The sequence below is a fragment of the Colobus angolensis genome, unplaced genomic scaffold, assembly GCF_000951035.1.
Source record: "Colobus angolensis palliatus isolate OR3802 unplaced genomic scaffold, Cang.pa_1.0 Scaffold230, whole genome shotgun sequence".
In the NCBI taxonomy this organism is placed as follows: domain Eukaryota; kingdom Metazoa; phylum Chordata; class Mammalia; order Primates; family Cercopithecidae; genus Colobus; species Colobus angolensis.
Window position 1 is genome coordinate 6,653,723 of NW_012115489.1, and position 19,327 is coordinate 6,673,049.

Genomic DNA, 19,327 nt, shown 5'->3' on the forward strand with positions numbered 1-19,327 from the left:
GACTAGATCATTCTTGTAGAGTCTAGATAATAATCGTTCTAGTATGAAGCTAGAATTGGAGCTCTGGCATCACATGATTGAAAACATTCTACTTAGGAGATTGAAAACCAAGTAGGTTTGGTGGGTTATGAAAGTCATGTGTTAACACTTTATTCATCCAGAGGTCATTTACTAAGCGACTTGAGTATGTAAGACATATTCAAGGACTTAAAATTAAGTAAAAAAGGCATTTGAGAAGCTCAATTGGACGTCACAATTTTTATTTTTTTATTTTTTGAGACGGAGTCTCACACTGTCACCCGGGCTGGAGTGCAATAGTGCAATCTCGGCTCACTGCAACCTCCGCCTCCCGGGTTCATGTGATTCTCTTGCCTCAGCCTCCCGAGTAGCTGGGATTATAGGTGCACACCACCACACCCGGCTAATTTTTTGTATTTTTAGTAGAGACGGAGTTTCACTATGTTGGCCAGACTGGTCTCAAACTCCTGACCTCGTGATCTGCCTATCTCGGCCTCCCAAAGTGCTGGGATTATAGTCGTAAGCCACTGTGCCCAGTCACGATTTATTTTTTAAGTTTGTGAAACTCTCAGACCTTGAATGAGAGTCTTATTATATGCTTATATCTAAAATCAACTTACTTTGTTTCCTAACCTATACCAGAGCTAAGATGGAAAAAAATGATATTGAGGTGGTGCCAACAGCAATAAATGATAATAATATCTGACAAGAAAAAAGGAAATAATAGTAATATAAAAGCAGTTCCAAAAGTTCAGTGAGGTCTAGTGGTTTCTGGTCATTTAATGTGTCAGAAAGAACCCTAAATATCTCATCATTTCTGAGGAGAAAGTATAACACACTATACTTTTTTTTATACTGGTGGTCTTTATCAGCCTGGGAACTATTTTTTGTTGGTTTATTTGTTTGTTTTAAAAATATACATCTTCAGTGGGGTGTGGTGGCTCACGCCTGTAATCCCAGCACTTTGGAAGGCCAAGGTGGGTGAGTCACCTGAGGTCAGGAGTTCAAGACCAGCCTGGCCAACATGGCGAAACCCTATCTGCTAAAAATATAAAATTAGCCGGGCATGGTGGCAGACGCCTGTAATCCCAGCTACTTGGGAGAATGAGGCAGGAGAATAGCTTGAACCCGGAGGCAGAGGTTGCAGTGAACCAAGATCCTGCCACTGACTCCATCCCAGGTGACAGAGTGAGACTCTGTCTCAACAACAACAACAACAACAACAACAACAAAATACACATATTCTGCTTCCTCCATATTTACATATGCTCTATAGCCACAGGCTATGGTAGGAAGTAGGTAAAGCTTTGCAGAAACACTTCAGGTTATCTTTACATTCTCTCTAGATTAGTCTATAAGTAACTTTCAGCTTATAAATTCAATCATTTCAATGCTCACAATCATGCTGTAAGTCAAGCCAAGGTCAAAATATATCAAAGATACTCTCGTTAGGTAAGAATTATTGAAATTCATTTTTCAATATTTTCACAAACTTGGCTAAAAATGAAGTATTGATTTTTAAATAGAAAAGCCTAACTTTTCTGAAAAATTCTGTTAGGCTATTCTGAGTGTATTAATTGATAATTCTGATTCAGTAGAACATTATTATAAAAGCTGTCAGATATTTTGTGGGTAGGATTAGTTGTTATCATCATAAGAGGAAATTGAGAGCAAGGGGTCCCACCTGTCTTTGATCCCCCAGTTGGTTGGGAGCAGTCAGAAACTCCTTAATCTGTGAGTTTACAAAGTCTGAATCTTGGCAGGATGCTAAGGTGGTTCCCAAGGCTTTCCAAAGGAATTTCTGGAAAACAAAAGATAAGCAACAGGATTTTAAAGGTTGGAAAGCAAGACTCTGATGAAGAGTGGAAAGAGTTAAAATAATCATCTGAAGGAAAGAAATTGGGGTGACTTAATAACCACTTAATAACCAGCTATCTCAAGCTTTCTGTCTTCTTCAGAGTGTTTCGCCCTCCAGGCTCTGCCCTCTATCTTTGCTCTCCTATATTCTTCTCTACTTTGTGCCCTGCCCCTAAAATATACTTCACTCTCCATTGTAATTTTTTATTTTCTTGCTTGTCTCCATGCTTAGGATTTGGGTTCATTGTAGCAGAGGGTCTTATTCATTATTTCCACTGCATAGTTCCTGGTTGTTTATATGTGTTCTACAAATGCTCATTGAAGAGGGTTTTTTTGTTGTTGCTGCTGTTGTTTTTTAGATAGAGTCTCACCCTGTTTGCCCAGGCTAGAGTGCAGTGGTATGATCTCAGCTCACTGCAACCTCTGCCTCCTAGGTTCAAGCGATTTTTGTGCCTCAGCCTCCTGAGTAGCCAGGATTACAGGCGTGTGCCACCATGGTCTGTTACTTTTTGTATTTTTAGTGGAGATGGGGTTTTACCATGTTGGCCAGGCTGATGTCAAACTCCTGTCCTCAAGGGATCTACCTGCTTTAGCCTCCCAAAGTGCTGGGATTTCAGGTGTGAACCACCTTGCCCAACCGGTTATTTTGAAGATGGCTTTAATTTTTTTATAAGGTTCAAATCATTCCTAGCCATATAGTATCAGATTGGCATTTATTTAGAATCTCCATATTGTCACACACAAGAGACAAAACTGGCTAGTTGGTGGTCGACTTCAAGGACTCTGCATAGCTGGCAGGACTGTTCCTAATGAGTGGTCATTATTGACCATAGGAGAATCTGTGGAGCAGGAGGAGAGGACATTCTAATAGACACAGACCAAGTTAAATTAGTACATTCAGGAGAAATGTGCAGCTCAGTCTGGCTTGAAAGGAGAGGGGTGCATAAGGTTAAAAAGAGGTGGAGCAGTTGCTGTTATCTCAACTCCCAGAGTGACAGTAGCCTCAATCAGAGTGAGAATCTGACCCAAGGTCGCATCCACCCCACTTTCACTTATTCAGGTCAAAGTCCCTATAATAAGGAAATTATACTAGAGAAAACTGTGTACAATACAGACATAAATACGAATTGGGGACGAAGCTGCTAAAGTCTATTTAAGCCCACCTTGAAGGAAAGAGTGGAAAGAATCTGGGAAAGTTGTGCTGCGGGAAAAAATTGATGTCATGCAATGAAAAGTTCGACTTAGGTGTAAAATATTAGTCTTAGTGCCTTCCAGTCCTGCTGACCTGTTGCTTCTCTGCAGATTTTGGTCCAGTGCATAGTACATTCCTGCTTTGGGGCTTCACATGGAATCCAAGAAATCAGGAGCCTAGCACTGGGAGAAAATGTGGTAGGGTGCAAAAATAGAAACTTTTCTATCCTGCTTCTGTCCATGTCTCCTTACCACGGGGTGTTGCAGCTTCTTCAATCAAAAAAGGAGTCTATTTTCCCATTTATTTGAACCTGGGCTGGCTTTTTGACTTGCTTTGGACAATAGAATGTGGCAAAAATGATAATGGGTCAGTTCTGAGCCTGTGTTGTAACCAAGCGAGTGAGAGAGAAACGCCACGCTTTGAGACACGAATTCAGGAGTCCTTTATTAGCCGGCGACTGAGAGACAGCTAACGCACGAAATTCTCTCGGCCTAAGACGGGGCTAGATTTGCTTTTATACTTTGGTTTAGAGAGGGCAGGGGTATTCTAGCTATAGCATTCTTACAGAAGTGAAACAGACCAAAAAGTTAAAAAGACAAACGGTTATAGGAAAACAAACATTTCCAGGTGCAGGGACTTTAAATTCATCACAGGGTGACAGGTGTGGGGGCTCTGGGTATTATCTGCCAGACACAAACACAGGGGCTTTATGGTACTCCCAAGTGAACTCCTGGGAACTGCGGACATTACTTGCCTCAGTACCTTTTCAGTTAATTGCACTCTTTGATATGTTGAGAGTCAGCTTGCACAAGTTAAGTCCTTCAGGAAGGGGGTGGGTAAGGAGCCCTTGATGTCTTGTAAATGAAGGAGCCAAGGGTTTTCTCAGCTAATGGAGAGCCTACTCATATTAAAACAAGGTGAGATATCTAAGGGAGCGTCTATTCATGTTAAATACAAGGTTGGTTATTACACCTATACCTCAAGAGTCCTTGCATACTTTGTTGCTATCACCCTGAGAGTTAGCTTGGGCTAGCTTGCTAGAGGATGAGAGAACAACAGGAACAGAAATCAACTGTGCTATTTAAGATGCATCATAGGCCAGTGGTGTGGTGGCTCAAGCCTGTAATCCCAGCAATTTGGGAGGCTGACGTGGGCGGATCATGAGGTCAGGAGATCAAGACCATCCTGGCTAACATGGTGAAGCCCCGTCTCTACTAAAAATACAAACAAATATATTTGTATTTTACAAATATGTTTTGTATATTTTTATATACAAATATATATTTGTATTTGAATTGGGTGTGGTGGCATGTGCCTGTAGTCTCAGCTACTCGGAAGGCTGGGGCAGGAGAATTGCTTGAACCCAGGAGATGGAGATTGCAGTGGGCCAAGATTGTGCCACTGCACTCCAGCCTGGGTGACAGAGCAATATTCCAACTCGAAAAAAAAATGATGCATCATATACCAGGCAACCTCAAGTATACCTTGTAAGCCTAGTTAAGATTAGATGACTACCCACCTGAGCCCAGCCGAAAGTGTCAAGGTATAAAATTGTGAGATAAATAGGTGGCTATTATTTTAAGCCACTAGGGTTAGTTTGTGATACAGCAGAAGCTAATTGGTACATTCTTACTTTACTCTTCTTCAGCATAAGGCTTGAGAGCATCTAGGCAGCTAATTACTAAAATTGCTTTGCCTACCAGTAACACCAGTATTCTGGAATAATCTTGTGAGTCTGGAAGCTGTTGAATACATGGCATGGAGCTTTGAAGAGAGTAGTGGTTCTCCCAGCATAGAGTTTGAGATCTGAGAATGGACAGACTGCCTGCTCAAGTGGGTCCCTGACCCCCAAGTAGCCTAACTGGGAGATACACCTACAAGGGGTAGACTGACACCTCACACCTCACACAGCCAGGTACCCCTCTGAGACGAAGCTTCCAGAGGAATGATCAGGCAGCAACATTTGCTGTTCAGCATTATTCACTCTTCTGCAGCCTCTGCTGCCGATACCCAGGCAAACAGGGTCTGGAGTGGACCTTGAGCAAACTCCAACAGACCTGCAGCTGAGAGTCCTGACTGTCAGAAGGAAATCTAACAAACAGAAAGGACATCCACACCAAAACCCCATCTGTACGCCACCATCATCAAAGACCAAAAGTAGACAAAACCACAAAGATGGGGAAAAAGCAGTGCAAAAAAGCTGAAAATTCTAAAAATCAGAGCATCTCTACCCCTCCAAAAGAATGCAGCTCCTCACCAGCAACAGAACAAAGCTGGATGGAGATTGTCTTTGACGAGTTGAGAGAAGAAGGCTTTAGACAATCAAACTTCTCTGAGCTAAAGGAGGAAGTTCGAATCCAAAGTGAAGAAGGTAAAAACCTTGAAAAAAGATTTGACAAATGGCTAACTAGAATAACCAACACAGAGAAGTCCTTAAATGACCGGATAGAGCTGAAAACCATGACACGAGAACTACGTGACAAATGCACAAGCTTCAGTAACCGACTCGATCAACTGGAAGAAAGGGTATCAGTGATTGAAGATCAAATGAATGAAATGAAGCGACGAGAGAAGTTTAGAGAAAAAAGAGTAAAAAGAAATGAACAAAGCCACCAAGAAATATGGGACTATGTGAAAAGACCAAATCTACATCTGATTGCTGTACTTAAAAGTGACAGGGAGAATGGAACCAAGTTGGAAAACACTCTGAAGGATATTATCCCCAACATAACAAGGCAGACCAACATTCAAATTCAGGAAATACAGAGAACATCACAAAGATACTCCTCGAGAAGAGTAACTCCAAGACACATAATCATCAGATTCACCAAAGTTGAGATGAAGGAAAAAATGTTAACAGCAGTCAGAGAGAAAGGTTGGGTTACCCACAAAGGGAAGCCCATCAGACTAACAGCTGATCTCTCAGCAGAAACTCTACAAGTCAGAAGACAGTGGGGGCCAATATTCAACTTTCTTAAAGAAAAAAATTTTCAAACCAGAATTTCATGTCCAGACAAATAAGTTTCATAAGTGAAGGAGAAATAAAATCCTTTGCAGACAAGCAAACACTGAGAGATTTTGTCACCACCAGGCCTGCCCTACAAGAGCTGCTGAAGGAAGCACTAAACATGGAAAGGAACAACTGGTACCAGCCACTGCAAACACATGCCAAAATATAAAGACCCTCGATACGAAGAAGAAACTGCATCAGCTAATGGGCAAAATAACTAGCTAACACCATAATAACAGGATCAAATTCACACATAACAATATTAACCTTAAATGTAAATGGGCTAAGTGCTCCAATTAAAAGACACAGACTGGTAAATTGGATAAAGAGTCAAGACCCATCAGTGTGCTGTATTCAGGAGACCCATTTCACATGCAGAGACATACATAGGCTCAAAATAAAGGGATGGAGGAAGATCTACCAAGCAAATGGAAAACAAAAAAAGGCAGGGGTTGCAATCCTAGTCTCTGATAAAACAGACTTTAAGCCAACAAAGATCAAAAGAGACAAAGAAGGCCATTACATAATGTAAAGGGATCAATTCAACAAGAAGAGCTAACTATCCTAAATATATATGCACCCAATACAGGAGCACCCAGATTCATAAAGCAACTCCTTAGAGACTTACAAAGAGACTTAGACTCCCACACAATAATAATGGGCAACTTTAACACCCCACTGTCAGCATTAGACAGATCAACGAGACAGAAAGTTAACAAGGATATCCAGGAATTGAACTCAACTCTGCACCAAGCGGACCTAATAGACCTGTACAGAACTCTCCACCCAAAATCAATAGAATATACATTCTTCTCAGCACCACATTGCACTTATTCCAAAATTGACCACTTAGTTGGAAGTAAGTTACATTTACTCCTCAGTAAATGTAAAGGAACAGAAATTATAACAAACTGTCTCTCAGACAACAGTGCAATCAAATTAGAACTGAGGATTAAGAAGCTCAATCAAAACTGCTCAACTACATGGAAACTGAACAACCTGTTCCTGAATGACTACTGGGTACATAAGGAAATGAAAGCAGAAATAAAGATGTTCTTTGAAACCAATGAGAACAAAGAAACAACACACCAGAATCTCTGGGACACAATTAAAGCAGTGTGTAGAGGGAAATTTATAGCACTAAATGCCCACAAGAGAAAGCAGGAAAGATCTAAAATTGACACCCTAACATCACAATTAAAAGAGCTAGAGAAGCAAGAGCCAACATATTCAAAAGCTAGCAGAAGGCAAGAAATAACTAAGATCAGAGCAGAACTGAAGGAGATAGAGACACAAGAAACCCCTCAAAAAAATCAATGAATCCAGGAGCTGGTTTTTTGAAAAGAACAACAAAATTGATAGACTGCTAGCAAGACTAATAAAGAAGAAAGGAGAAAAGAATGAAAAGACGCAATAAAAAATGATAAAGGGGATATCACCACCAACCCCACAGCAATACAAACTATCATCAGAGAATACTATAAACACCTCTACAAAAATAAACTAGAAAACCTAGGAGAAATGGATAAATTCCTGGGCACGTACACTCTCCCAAGACTAAACCAGGAAAAAGTTGAATCCCCGAATACACCAATAACAGGCTCTGAAACTGAGGCAATAATTAATAGTCTACCAACCGAAAACAGTCCAGGATCAGATGGATTCACAGCCAAATTCTACTAGAGGTACAGGGAAGAGCTAGTACTACTCCTGAAACAATTCCAATCAGTAGAAAAAGAGGGAATCCTCCCTAACTCATTTTGTGAGGTCAACATCATCCTGATACCAAAGCCTGGCATAGACACAACAAAAAAGAGAATTTTAGACCAATATCCCTGATGATCATCAATGCAAATATCCTCAATAAAATACTGGCAAACTGAATCCAGCAGCACATCAAAAAGCTTATCCACCATGATTAAGTGGGCTTTATCCCTGGGATTCAAGGCTGGTTCAATATATGCAAATCAATAAACGTAATCCAGCATATAAACAGAACCAAAGACAAAAACCCCATGATGATCTCAATAGATGCAGAAAAGGCCTTTGACAAAATTCCGCAGACCTTCATGCTAAAAACTCTCAATAAATTCAGTATTGATCTAACATATCTCAAAATCATAAGAGCTATTTATGACAGACCCACAGCCAACATCACACTGAATGGGCAAAAACTGGAAGCATTCCCCTTGAAAACTGGCACAAGACAAGGATGCCCTCTCTCACCACTCCTATTCAACATAGTGTTGGAAGTTCTGGCATGGGCAATCAGGCAAGAGAAAGAAATAAAGGGTATTCAATTAGGAAAAGAGGAAGTCAAATTGTTCCTGTTTGCATATGACATGATTGTATATTGAGAAAACCCCATTGTCTCAAGCCCCAAATCTTAAGCTGAAAGGCAACTTCAACAAAGTCTCAGGATACAAAATCAATGTGCAAAAATTGCAAGCATTCTTATACACCAATAACAGACAAACAGAGAGCCAAATCATGAATGAACTCCCATTAACAATTACTTCAAAGAGAATAAAATATCTAGGAATCCAACTTACAAGGGATGTGACGGACCTCTTCAAGGAGAACTACAAACCACTGCTTAATGAAATAAAAGAAGACACAAACAAATGGAGGAACATTCCATGCTCATGGGTAGGAAGAATCAATATCGTGAAAATGGTCATACTGCCCACGGTAATTTATAGATTCAATGCCATCCCCATTAAGTTACCAATGACTTTCTTCACATAACTGGAAAAAACTACTTTAAGGTTCATATGGAACCAAAAGAAGCCCATATTGCCAAGACAGTCCTAAGCCAAAAGAACAAACCTGGAGGCATCATGCTACCTGACTTCAAACTATACTACAAGGTTACAGTAACCAAAACAGCATGGTTCTGGTACCAAAACAGAGATATAGACCAATGGAACAGAACAGAGTCCTCAGAAATAATACCACACATCTACAACCATCTGGTCTTTGACAAACCTGACAAAAACAAGAAATGGAGAAAGGATTCCCTATTTAATAAATGGTGCTGGGAAAACTGGCCAGCCATAAGTAGAAAGCTGAAACTGGATCCCTTCCTTACACCTTATACAAAAACTAATTCACGATGGATTAGAGAGTTAAATGTTAGACCTAAAACCATAAAAACCCTAGAAGAAAACCTAGGCAATACCATTCAAGACACAGGCATGGGCAAGGACTTCATGTCTAAAACACCAAAAGCAATTGCAACAAAAGCCAAAATTGACAAATGAGATCTAATTAAACTAAAAAGCTTCTGCACAGCAAAAGAAACTACCATCAGAGTGAACAGGCAACCTACAGAATGGGAGAAATTTTTTGCAATCTACTCATCTGACAAAGGGCTAATATCCAAAACCTACAAAGAACTCAAACAAATTTACAAGAAAAAAAACAAACAACCCCATCAAAAAGTGGGCAAAGGATATGAACAGACATTTCTCAAAATAAGACGTTTATGCAGCCAACAGACACATGAAAAAATGCTCATCATCACTCGCCATCAGAGAAATGCAAATCAAAACCACAATGAGATACCATCTCACACCAGTTAGAATGGCGATTATTAAAGTCAGGAAACAACAGGTGCTGGAGAGGATGTGGAGAAATAGGAGCACTTTTACACTGTTTGTGGGGCTGGAAACTAGTTCAACCACTGTGGAAGACAGTGTGGCGATTCCTCAAGGATCTAGAACTAGAATTACCATTTGACCCAGCTATCACATTACTGGGTATATACCCAAAGGATTATAAATCATGCTCCTATAAAGATGCATGCACAAGTATGTTTATTGCAGCATTATTCGCAATAGTGAAGACTTGGAACCAACCCAAATGTCCATCAATGACAGACTGGGTTAAGGACATGTGGCACATATACACCATGGAATACTATGCAGCTATAAAAAATGATGAGTTCATGTCCTTTGTAGGGACATGGATGCAGCTGGAAACCATCATTCTCAGCAAACTATTGCAAGGACAGGAAACCTATCACTGCATGTTCTCACTCATAGGTGGGAATTGAACAATGAGAACACTTGGACACAGGAAGGGAAACATCACACACCATGGCCTGTCCTGTGGTGGGGGGAGTGGGGAGGGATAGCATTAGGAGATATACCTAATGTAAATCACGAGTTAATGGGTGCAGCACACCAACACGGCACATGCATACATATGTAACAAACCTGCACGTTGTGCACATGCAGCCTAGAACATAAAGTATAATAATAAAAAAAAAATACATGGCGTGACCTGAGGTGCACAGAGCTAGTCTGTGTTATAAGAAGATGGAGCATTACTCGCCAAATCTTTCTTATGTGTCTTGATGGGTTTGATAAACCCATTTGGAAAATCAGTACTCTGCACCAAACTAGAGAGTTTTGAAAAATACCTATGCGAAGAGAATTTTGAAAATTACATATGTGAGTCAAAGATTGATAATGAATAATTTGTGGAAAGAAATACTGAGTACTGGAACTGAGAAACGTAAATATTTTTCCAGGAAAATAAACTTATGAATGGTATTAACATAATAAAGACCATATTCAAAGACCATGTTCCAAGCTACTTTTATATGAAGCACATGCCCTGTGTTAAGCACTTCACCAGGGACTTTATATACTTTATGTCATTGAACCCTCACAATACTACAACCCTCAGAGGTGGGTATTGTTTCTATTTTATTGATGAGCATGGTGAGGATCCAGAGAGATAATATAATTTACCTAAAGCCCCATTAGTATTAAGTAGGGGGGAAACTGGCTTCAAACCCCATTGGGAATGGATGGCTATAAGGTGGAAGGTTAGGTAGGGGTCATTTAGAGACAGAGGAATAGAAGAACTGACTTTAAAAACATGGAAAGGAATAATGTTTGAAAAATGCTTTATTGCTCTGACTTGTCCTGTTAACTGACACATGGATGTGGGGCCTTTAATCATTGTTCTCCATGGCCATACCTCTTTGTCACTGGAAATTAAAAAATATTTCTTTGGGCACCCTTTCCTAGAACTAGCTTTTGAGTATTATTTTAGCTATAAGCCTATGTTAAATTGTAGTAGATTCTTTTTGATAGCCTGCGTCACAAGACTGGCATAATGGAAGCCAAGACAGAAGCTGACATTAAGCCATGCTGTTAGCCTTCCAGTATCTATTCTTCTTCCTCCTCTAGAAAGAACTTCTGAATATTAGTCAGGCACATATCTATCTTATCTACCTCTCAGTCTTCCTCGCAGATACATGAGGCCATACAAGTAAATTTGGGCCAAATGTGAGGTGCAGAGAAGATAGTATTCAGCTTTCAGCTAGTAGCCTTAAAAAGAAGGAACTCTTTTTCCTAAATGTGCCTCCCTCCCTTTGATTGTAATATAGACAAGATGGAGCTATAGAAGCCATTTTGGATCACAGGTAAAAGCTAAGGTTTTCCCCTTAGCTGAAAAACCAACCTTCTCAATGGAGGTATTGCTGTAACTGCCCATTTGCTGTTTGAAATCCCGAGTCAGTTGAATGGTCCAGGCCACGTCATCGATCTTCCACAAGGATTCTTTCAGCAACTGTTGTAGGTAGTGGAAGTTAGATATGAATATGACAGTTTCATGTGCTTACTTGGTATTTTTTTGGTTATCTTATCTTTTAAAAGTTTAAATCTATTTTAAATAGTATTATTACTTTTCCTATAAAATAATTAATTCCTTTGAAACTTTCCTGTTACTTTATTCTAAAAAACATTTTATGATATGTTCTGAATTTGCACGGAGAATAAGATACACAGAATGTGGAAAAGCAACTTCCTTTTCTTCCTTTAAATAAACATTGCTAAAAGACCTAAAATAGAAACTAATCTAATCTGAAACTTAAATTTGGCATTTTTCTAGTTTCGATAGATTTGGAAAAACTCCATTTGTTAATATTAATTTAACTTATTACATACTTAATAAAAAAGACCCAAACAGGATGGAGATTTTTGGAATCAAGAATTAAATGTCTTAAAGAACAGGCACATTTCGATGTACAGGTACATTTCTGCAAACTTCAACTCTGGTAACTAAAGATTCGTGGTTTTACCAATACCTATGAGACAGGGTCACATCAATCCTTTGAACCCATGTCCTGTTTCTTTGAACAATACATAGAAAGGTGTTCTTTTTTCTTTTTGACAAACACATTGCAATATATATATTATTTCTCCTATATTTTTTCAACTTTAAGCTTAGAAAAGGACACAATGCCAAGCAAAACCAATGAAAGGATGTGTATGTATGCTCTTAATAGGAGCTCATTCATGGGTTCTTTAAAGAAACTAAACAGTTTTAGAAATTTAAGAGAAGACGACATGGGCAGACAGTTTTGGGGAAAAAAAGACCAGAAATATATTCAAAACTGGAAGAGGAAAAGGAACTGTTGTCAAGGCTTTCCATTAGAAAAAAAATATTTTTCTCCCTAGTAGAGACAGTTATTTTAAAATGGTAGCAGAAGGAAATCTGGTAGGAATTTTGAGAGAGGGAATGGAACATAAAAGAACCATAAATATAGGAGAGAGGTGGATCCTAGAATTGAGGACCAGGAGAGTAGAGCAGTCACTTTCAAATCTTATATTGGATAAGAATCACTGATGGAAACCTTTAAAACATGCCAGTTCTCAGGTACCACCCCCAGAGATTCTAAATCTGGAAGGATGGAGATAGAAGGTAGAGGAGGTGCTGTGGAGAGATCATTGAAAACTGACTCTTCTAAGAAGCCATAGGTAATTCCTAGGTAGGTGCCTTATAAACTGAAAACCTTCTATATTAAAAGCTCCCTATCTGTGGGCTTCCTCCTTCCTGCAAGTTTCTGAAGTCACATCTTTGTAAAATCAATGTCCACCGCCTGTCTGCAATTTACTATTTCTGGGTTTTGGTATCACCTGTAGTGCTGTTAGTTGTAAAGCTCCAAGAAGTTTATGGGTGAGAGAGGAAATTCATTTTTGGAAATGGGATACAATGTGGCCGTTTGTTTTTTAGACATTAGGAAAAAGACATTAAGCCACAAATAGAAGAGGAAATACAGTTGTGTTTAGGGGCACGGAAGTGGAAATTATATTACTCTGTGCTTCATTATGTGGCTGGTAAAAGAATAAAGTTGCAAGAAGTAAAAAGTTGAAAATTAGAGAAGATTTAAGAAAGACAGAGGAAAAATATTGCTAAGTAAAATCTTCAAAACTGTCTGAAACTTACCCAAGTGGATTTAAGATTGTTGTTCAAATTATGGCGATTTAAAGAACGTTATCCTTAAGTGGATCACTTATAACATTCTAGTTCTTTTCCAAAGAAAAGAAAAGGTTATTATCCTTGGGAATCTAATTCCTTTAATTTAGGATGGGTAACTTTAGCTGATTTCATCATGCCATTATCAACAATTATTCTAGAAGCAAGCCAGCCTTACCTGAAGCAACATGGTTTCCCATAGAACGGTACTGATGTTCTTTCCTAGAAACAAAAATTGATGTAATAATCGCAAAAAAAAAAAAAAAAAAAGAAACAAAAACCACCCCTAGACTCAAATTCTCCCTGCCAGGCCTCCAGTGATGCTTGAGTTCAATTTTAAGCTTTCTTTTTGCTCATAATGCTTATCTGAAATCAAATTTACTACATTGGCAACATTAAAGTGCTAGGTAGAGAGAAGGTCTTCAATCCATCATAAAAATCTAGGCTTTCTGCTAATTTCGATGACTACTGAAATGACCATATTTTGATATTCTAACATGATTAATAACTTTTTAGAACAATACTAAAATAGAATTTCTCTAGATACAAGAAAAAGACAAGAGTGAAAGTAAAAATTCCCACTAAGAATGTTACCCACTAGGTCTTCTTGTAGTATGAATACTGGCAGAGAAACAGAACATGAGGAGTCAAGAAGAAAAAAATAGCTATCTACCTTGCATATCAAGTTCATTGTTTTTATTGCCTAAAACAAGTAATAATGGCTTTACACAGAGAAATAGTGCATCATTTCTTTATGTTCCTGCCCTGCTAGGTAAAGACCTAGCCCCACTCCCTCGTACCTTCCAGAGGCTGCAGAAGCTCAGGTAAACGTATTTTCCATAGGTCTACCAATTTTGGGTGAATGATCTCAGGCAGTATCTTCAAAAGCCCTATTGCACCAGCCCCACGTAACTCCCCTAAACTGGCAGGCATAGATATTACCTGAAGGATAGAAGAGAAAGAGCTCATCAAGTTCAGGGGCCTTTAAAAGGCCCACTTATTTTTTCCTTTTACCATTGTTCCAATTCCTTTGATTTCTGCACTGGATAATCTTTTAACAAATCATCACAGTCTGTTCTTATTTATTCTAGAATGAAGCTAATACTTAGCCCTTCTCCCATTTCTTTTTCCCTAAGGATGAAGGTGAAAAATACGTGGAAAGCACCAATCAAAAATAAATGGAAAGAAGACTTAGATATATCAATTAATTAAATAAAGTCACGAGGAAAGAGTGCTTGAGTAAATGACCCATATGGGGCCAAAGAGAGAGATGGGAAATCCAAACAACAGATGTGGAATTTGTTTGATGGTACGTACGAATGTGATTCAGTATATGCTCACTTTAAAATTATAAGTAAAGTTTAACAAGTATTTCAGAGTGGGAAGGTAATCGTGTGGATAATAAATATTCATGAATGTCACTAGTATAGCAGAAATTTATTATGCCTTTTTAGTGTTTCTTTTTGTTTGGAGTCTCTATGTAATTTACATTAGTGTTTATTTGGAACTGAATTATCCTTATCAGCTTAAATTTGTTGTAGTTTGGTTCTTTGTAACTCACTCACCAGAAGTCTGGCCAGTAGCTGCTGTGGTGAAGGAAGTTTCACTAGAAAGAGAAAGCAATTTTCATTATCACTGTAGGGGTTAGAGATTGGGGTTGGGTTTAAGGTCAAAGCACTGTAGCCTTCCTGGAAATGGATCCCTCATAATAGAAAAGCTTTTCTGTGTTTATGAATGTACAGACCAGCTCCCGTCGAGATGACAAGTGCTGTTGACTCCTTGGCACTGTGCTTCTTCTTCTCCTCTGCCATAATCAGAATTCTGATGATACTAAACAGGGGCTCCAGAGCTTCTGTGTATTCCGCAGGTACCACAAAAGTCAGGATCCTTGGCCACAGCACCTGTGGAAAATAGGGCAAGACGCAAGGATTACTTATTCTTTTCCATTACTTCTCCCTGGTCCTCACTACATGTTTTTCTCTGATGTAGAAGCTTTTCTCCTGTTATTATTTTGCTTTTCGGGCCAAGTCAAGATGAGATCATTAAATGAAACCTCTGCATAGCACATTCATTTTCAGGTGTTAGCCGTAGTGAGTGTTGGTCAGTGTTTCTCCGTGGGGATGTTGCTGGAATGTGGGGCAGGACAATTCTTTGTCATGAGGGACTGCTCCAGACACTAGGGGAATGCTAGCATCCCTGGGCCCCACTCACCAAGTGCCAGTATTCCTCTTGTCAATGTGACAACCAAAAATCTCCCAAGTACTTCCTAAAACTCCAGGATTGGAGTGTGACTGCCCCAGTGGAGAAGCTTGGGAGAGGATAGTGAATGGGCTGCTACTGTCCTCTGTGCTTCAGGCTCTGACCTGCCTGCTCTGGAAGTCTGAAACATTGTGTTTCTTTAGTATGTTTTATGTCCCTTAGAAAACTCTCTTGTGCTAATGGAAACCTTGGTGTCAACTTGCACTCCTCTCTCTTCTTTATCATCTATATTTAATTATCAGACTCAGTCTTTTTTTCATTGTAAGATCTCTTGTGCCCTTCCATGTCTCATTTCTATTGTAATGACATTGCTGTAGTTCCCAAAAGTTGCATCTGATCTCCTATATAGTCTCTTTGCTCTTAGTCTACTCATGTGTGAATCTACTGATTCCCTACAATTATCATTTTAAATGTTTAGCTCTTGCTTAAAATTTTCATTGGTTTATCAACCATAAGGTAAAAGTTTGGCATTCCAGGCCCTTTAGGGTTTGACCCTAGATTATTTTTTTCATCATTTACTTGTATAGTAGAAGGTCTTAAACTTTAGTATGTATCAGAAATATTGGAACTTAGCTGATTGTAGACTTTTGGTCTCTAAGTCCAGTTTGGCTGATTCAGTAGGTCTGGTATGTGACCTGGAAATCTGCAGTTTAAGTAAATATCCCAGATAACTCAGGAACCACATATCATCCTAGATGAAGCCTCTGATCTACTACTTAAATGGTGTGGTCTGTTGTTTGTCTTCTGACTGTGCTATGTACTTCTGGGTACTACAGATTCCAAGGCTCTTCCCCTTGAGCTTCAAGTGAATCAGGTCTCCAGTGAGGCCTGAGAATGGCTGCTTTTAACACTTTCCCAGATGGAATAGGGTAAGTTTGGCATTGGTTGCATTAAAACCACTACTTAATATTACCATATGCATTAGAGGAAGAAAAGAAATAGTATACTAACATTATATATATAAATTGTCATGAACTATCCAGATGTAAGATACTTTATATTAATTATCTTAATTAATTCAAAATCTGTTTTTGAGGAAGCACTATGTGCTGGACACAGTATTGCAATACACCTCCTCTAGTCAGAGCATCAGGAAGCTGATGATAAATGGAGCACAAACTCATGCCTTTATTCTTACACAGGCTGGACTTTAAGAAGGTGATCAAAGTAACTGTAAGTGGAGACAAAAGACCCCTTACCTGAGGCATTCCAATGACCAGTGGGTCCAGGGTTTTTAAGACCTCAAGGCTTGTTTCTCGGATAGATTCCTCTTCCTTTTCATTCTCATGAAAGTTAGTTTTCACTGGTTTCTCCTTTAAGAAAGATCAAACAGGTGACTTGTTAATGACGCCTAAGGTTGTTCTCCTCTGTCTTTCCTTGGGTGCATTCTCAGACTCTGGAGTAAAGGATGTAGTCACTCAACTTAAGTGGCTCATGGAACCTAGAAATCTTGGCCTTCAACATCTAATCCCTGTTTGAAAGGGCCCCTTGGAGGAATTAGTTGGAAAACACACCCCTTGCTGAAAGAGAGAAACAGAAATTGTGAGGCTCCTTTAACTGCAGATATCCCCTCTCTTTCTCAGACCTTTGTCATTTTCTTAAGGGCAAAATTTTCAAAGCATGTTTCTTTGTGGAAGGAACTGTGATTTCAGTTGCAACTAATTTGCTAAAATCACAGAGATCATAAGCGCATATTTTTCAGCCAATTTATCCAAAGAAAGTTGACCTCAGTTGCTGTGGTCTGAGTGTTTGTGTTTTCCCAAAATTCATGTTGAAATGTAAACGCCCAAGGTGATGGTATTAGGAGGTGCGGTCTTTGGAAGGTGATTAGGTCATAAGAAAAAGGCCCTCATGTTTGGAATTCATGCCCTCATGAAGGAGACCCTGGAGAGCTAGCTATTCCCTTCCACAGTGAGAAGGCACCATCTGTTAGGAAGGAGACAATCATTAGACAGTCCTGGACTTCCCCGCATCTTGAACTGTGAGAAATAAATATTTTCTGTTTATAAACCATCATTTCACGGTATTTTCCTTTATATATGGTGAGTGTTTTTAAAGGATTTTAAAAGCATGCTCCATCAGCATACAGCTTTTTCTCATTTATATAACAGATACATTTCTGTTTGTGTACAGCAAAGGGTTAGAACCCTAATAAACTTGTTTATGATTTCAGAAGTAGCTATTTTAGAAATGCACTTCATAGAACTTACTTCACTGCTCCATGGTATTTTGCTATAGCAGCCTGAATGAACTAAGACACCATTGCAGCAAGTATTGATATCTCTTTCGCTTTCTCTGAAGCAATCCCGTGCCCCTCTCCAGACAATCCCAATCCAAGCTTTTGGTGGCTAGGTTAACTTAGAGAAAACTGATTTAACCTATCTTGTGCTTATTATAAGTTAGAGGTCATTTTACCAAAAAAAAAAAAAAAAAAAAAAAAAAAAAAAAAAAAAAGAACTGAGAAAACTAGAGGCTGTAAAAATTATCAACAAAAGTGACAAGATTAAAGATTAAAATATTACTTCAAAATCAGTTATTTAATTGAACTCTAGTCATTTTTAACTTTTTTACAATTTTTTTTTTACTCTACTCCTGTGACAGATTAAGGACTCTAATAGTTTTTAAGAATAAACATAGTTGAGCGAACTGTACTTTTTATAGTGCATCACTCAGAACTGTAGCCTCTGCATACCAGATTCCTATTCAACGTTGCAAACTGGGAGAAGACATAATCAATCAATGGCCATCCTTCCCGAGCTTCAATATAGGACTTTTCACACATGGTTTGGATGAGGAGAAGAGCAGAATTTCTTACCTAGGGTAAGAACAACGCAATAGCAACATTTTACTATGTTTTGCAGAAGAGAAATTTACCTTCCTTTATTCTATAATCTTAAGGATAATTAAGTGGGAACATTTTTGAAAAAGGAACATAAATTGAATAATGTTAATACAGGTTGAATAATCCTTATCCAAAACGCTTGGGATCAGAAGTGTTAAAATTTTGGAATTTTTTTCAAATTTTGAAATATTTGCATTATACTTACTGGTTGAGCATTCCTAATCTGAAAATCCAAATTCCGAAATGCTATAATGAGCATTTTCTTTGAGCATAACCTTTGAGTGTCATGTTGGCTCTAAAAGTTTTGAATTTTGAAGCATTTCAGATTTCCTTTGGATTAGGGATGCTCAACCTGCAGAAAGTGACTGATAGGTTATGAAAGAGTCACCAGAAATGCTCTCTTTAGGCAAAATCTTTCTCCTTGGTTCCCAAAGACATATTGTCTATCACTATAGATTATGAATTTTTGGGTAACTTTGGGCTAAAACACTGCCTCGCTTTTAAACTACTCAACCAAAGATAACATATTGAACTACAGGTCCACAACTGCTTATTCGCAATTTCAAAGTCCAAACAACTATGAAAACTGGAATTTTGTTTCTTAAGTTTAGTGCCAACTCATTTGGTGGCAAACCCAAACTGAACTGTTTTAAAGCTATTTGTAATCTTATTCTATGCTGTGTGGATATGCATTAATTTTCTTGCAGAAATATTCATGGATTTTGATTGTGGGTTACTATCAGAGAAATGTTTTTCTAAAAGCTGAAAAATTGTCAATTCTGAAATATATCTGGCCCTAGAAATTAGAGTGAAGTTTTATGAACTTGTATTATAGTATTTATAATAATTTGGTTTTAATTTGTTTAATTTTTTT

At 38.6% G+C, this 19,327-nt stretch overlaps 1 protein-coding gene across 1 annotated transcript in view; it reads right to left on the reverse strand.

Annotated features, from left to right (window-relative positions):
* Positions 1-19,327, reverse strand: part of MROH2B (maestro heat-like repeat family member 2B) — a 76,707-nt gene that overhangs the window by 36,446 nt on the left and 20,934 nt on the right. The window contains exons 12-19 of the mRNA XM_011944417.1: positions 18,304-18,426; positions 16,811-16,924; positions 15,097-15,253; positions 14,918-14,958; positions 14,153-14,294; positions 13,531-13,574; positions 11,556-11,663; positions 1,703-1,819 (exon numbers count right to left, since the gene is read on the reverse strand). Of these exons, the coding sequence (XP_011799807.1) occupies positions 1,703-1,819; positions 11,556-11,663; positions 13,531-13,574; positions 14,153-14,294; positions 14,918-14,958; positions 15,097-15,253; positions 16,811-16,924; positions 18,304-18,426 (846 nt within the window). The remainder of the gene's footprint in view (positions 1-1,702; positions 1,820-11,555; positions 11,664-13,530; positions 13,575-14,152; positions 14,295-14,917; positions 14,959-15,096; positions 15,254-16,810; positions 16,925-18,303; positions 18,427-19,327) is intronic.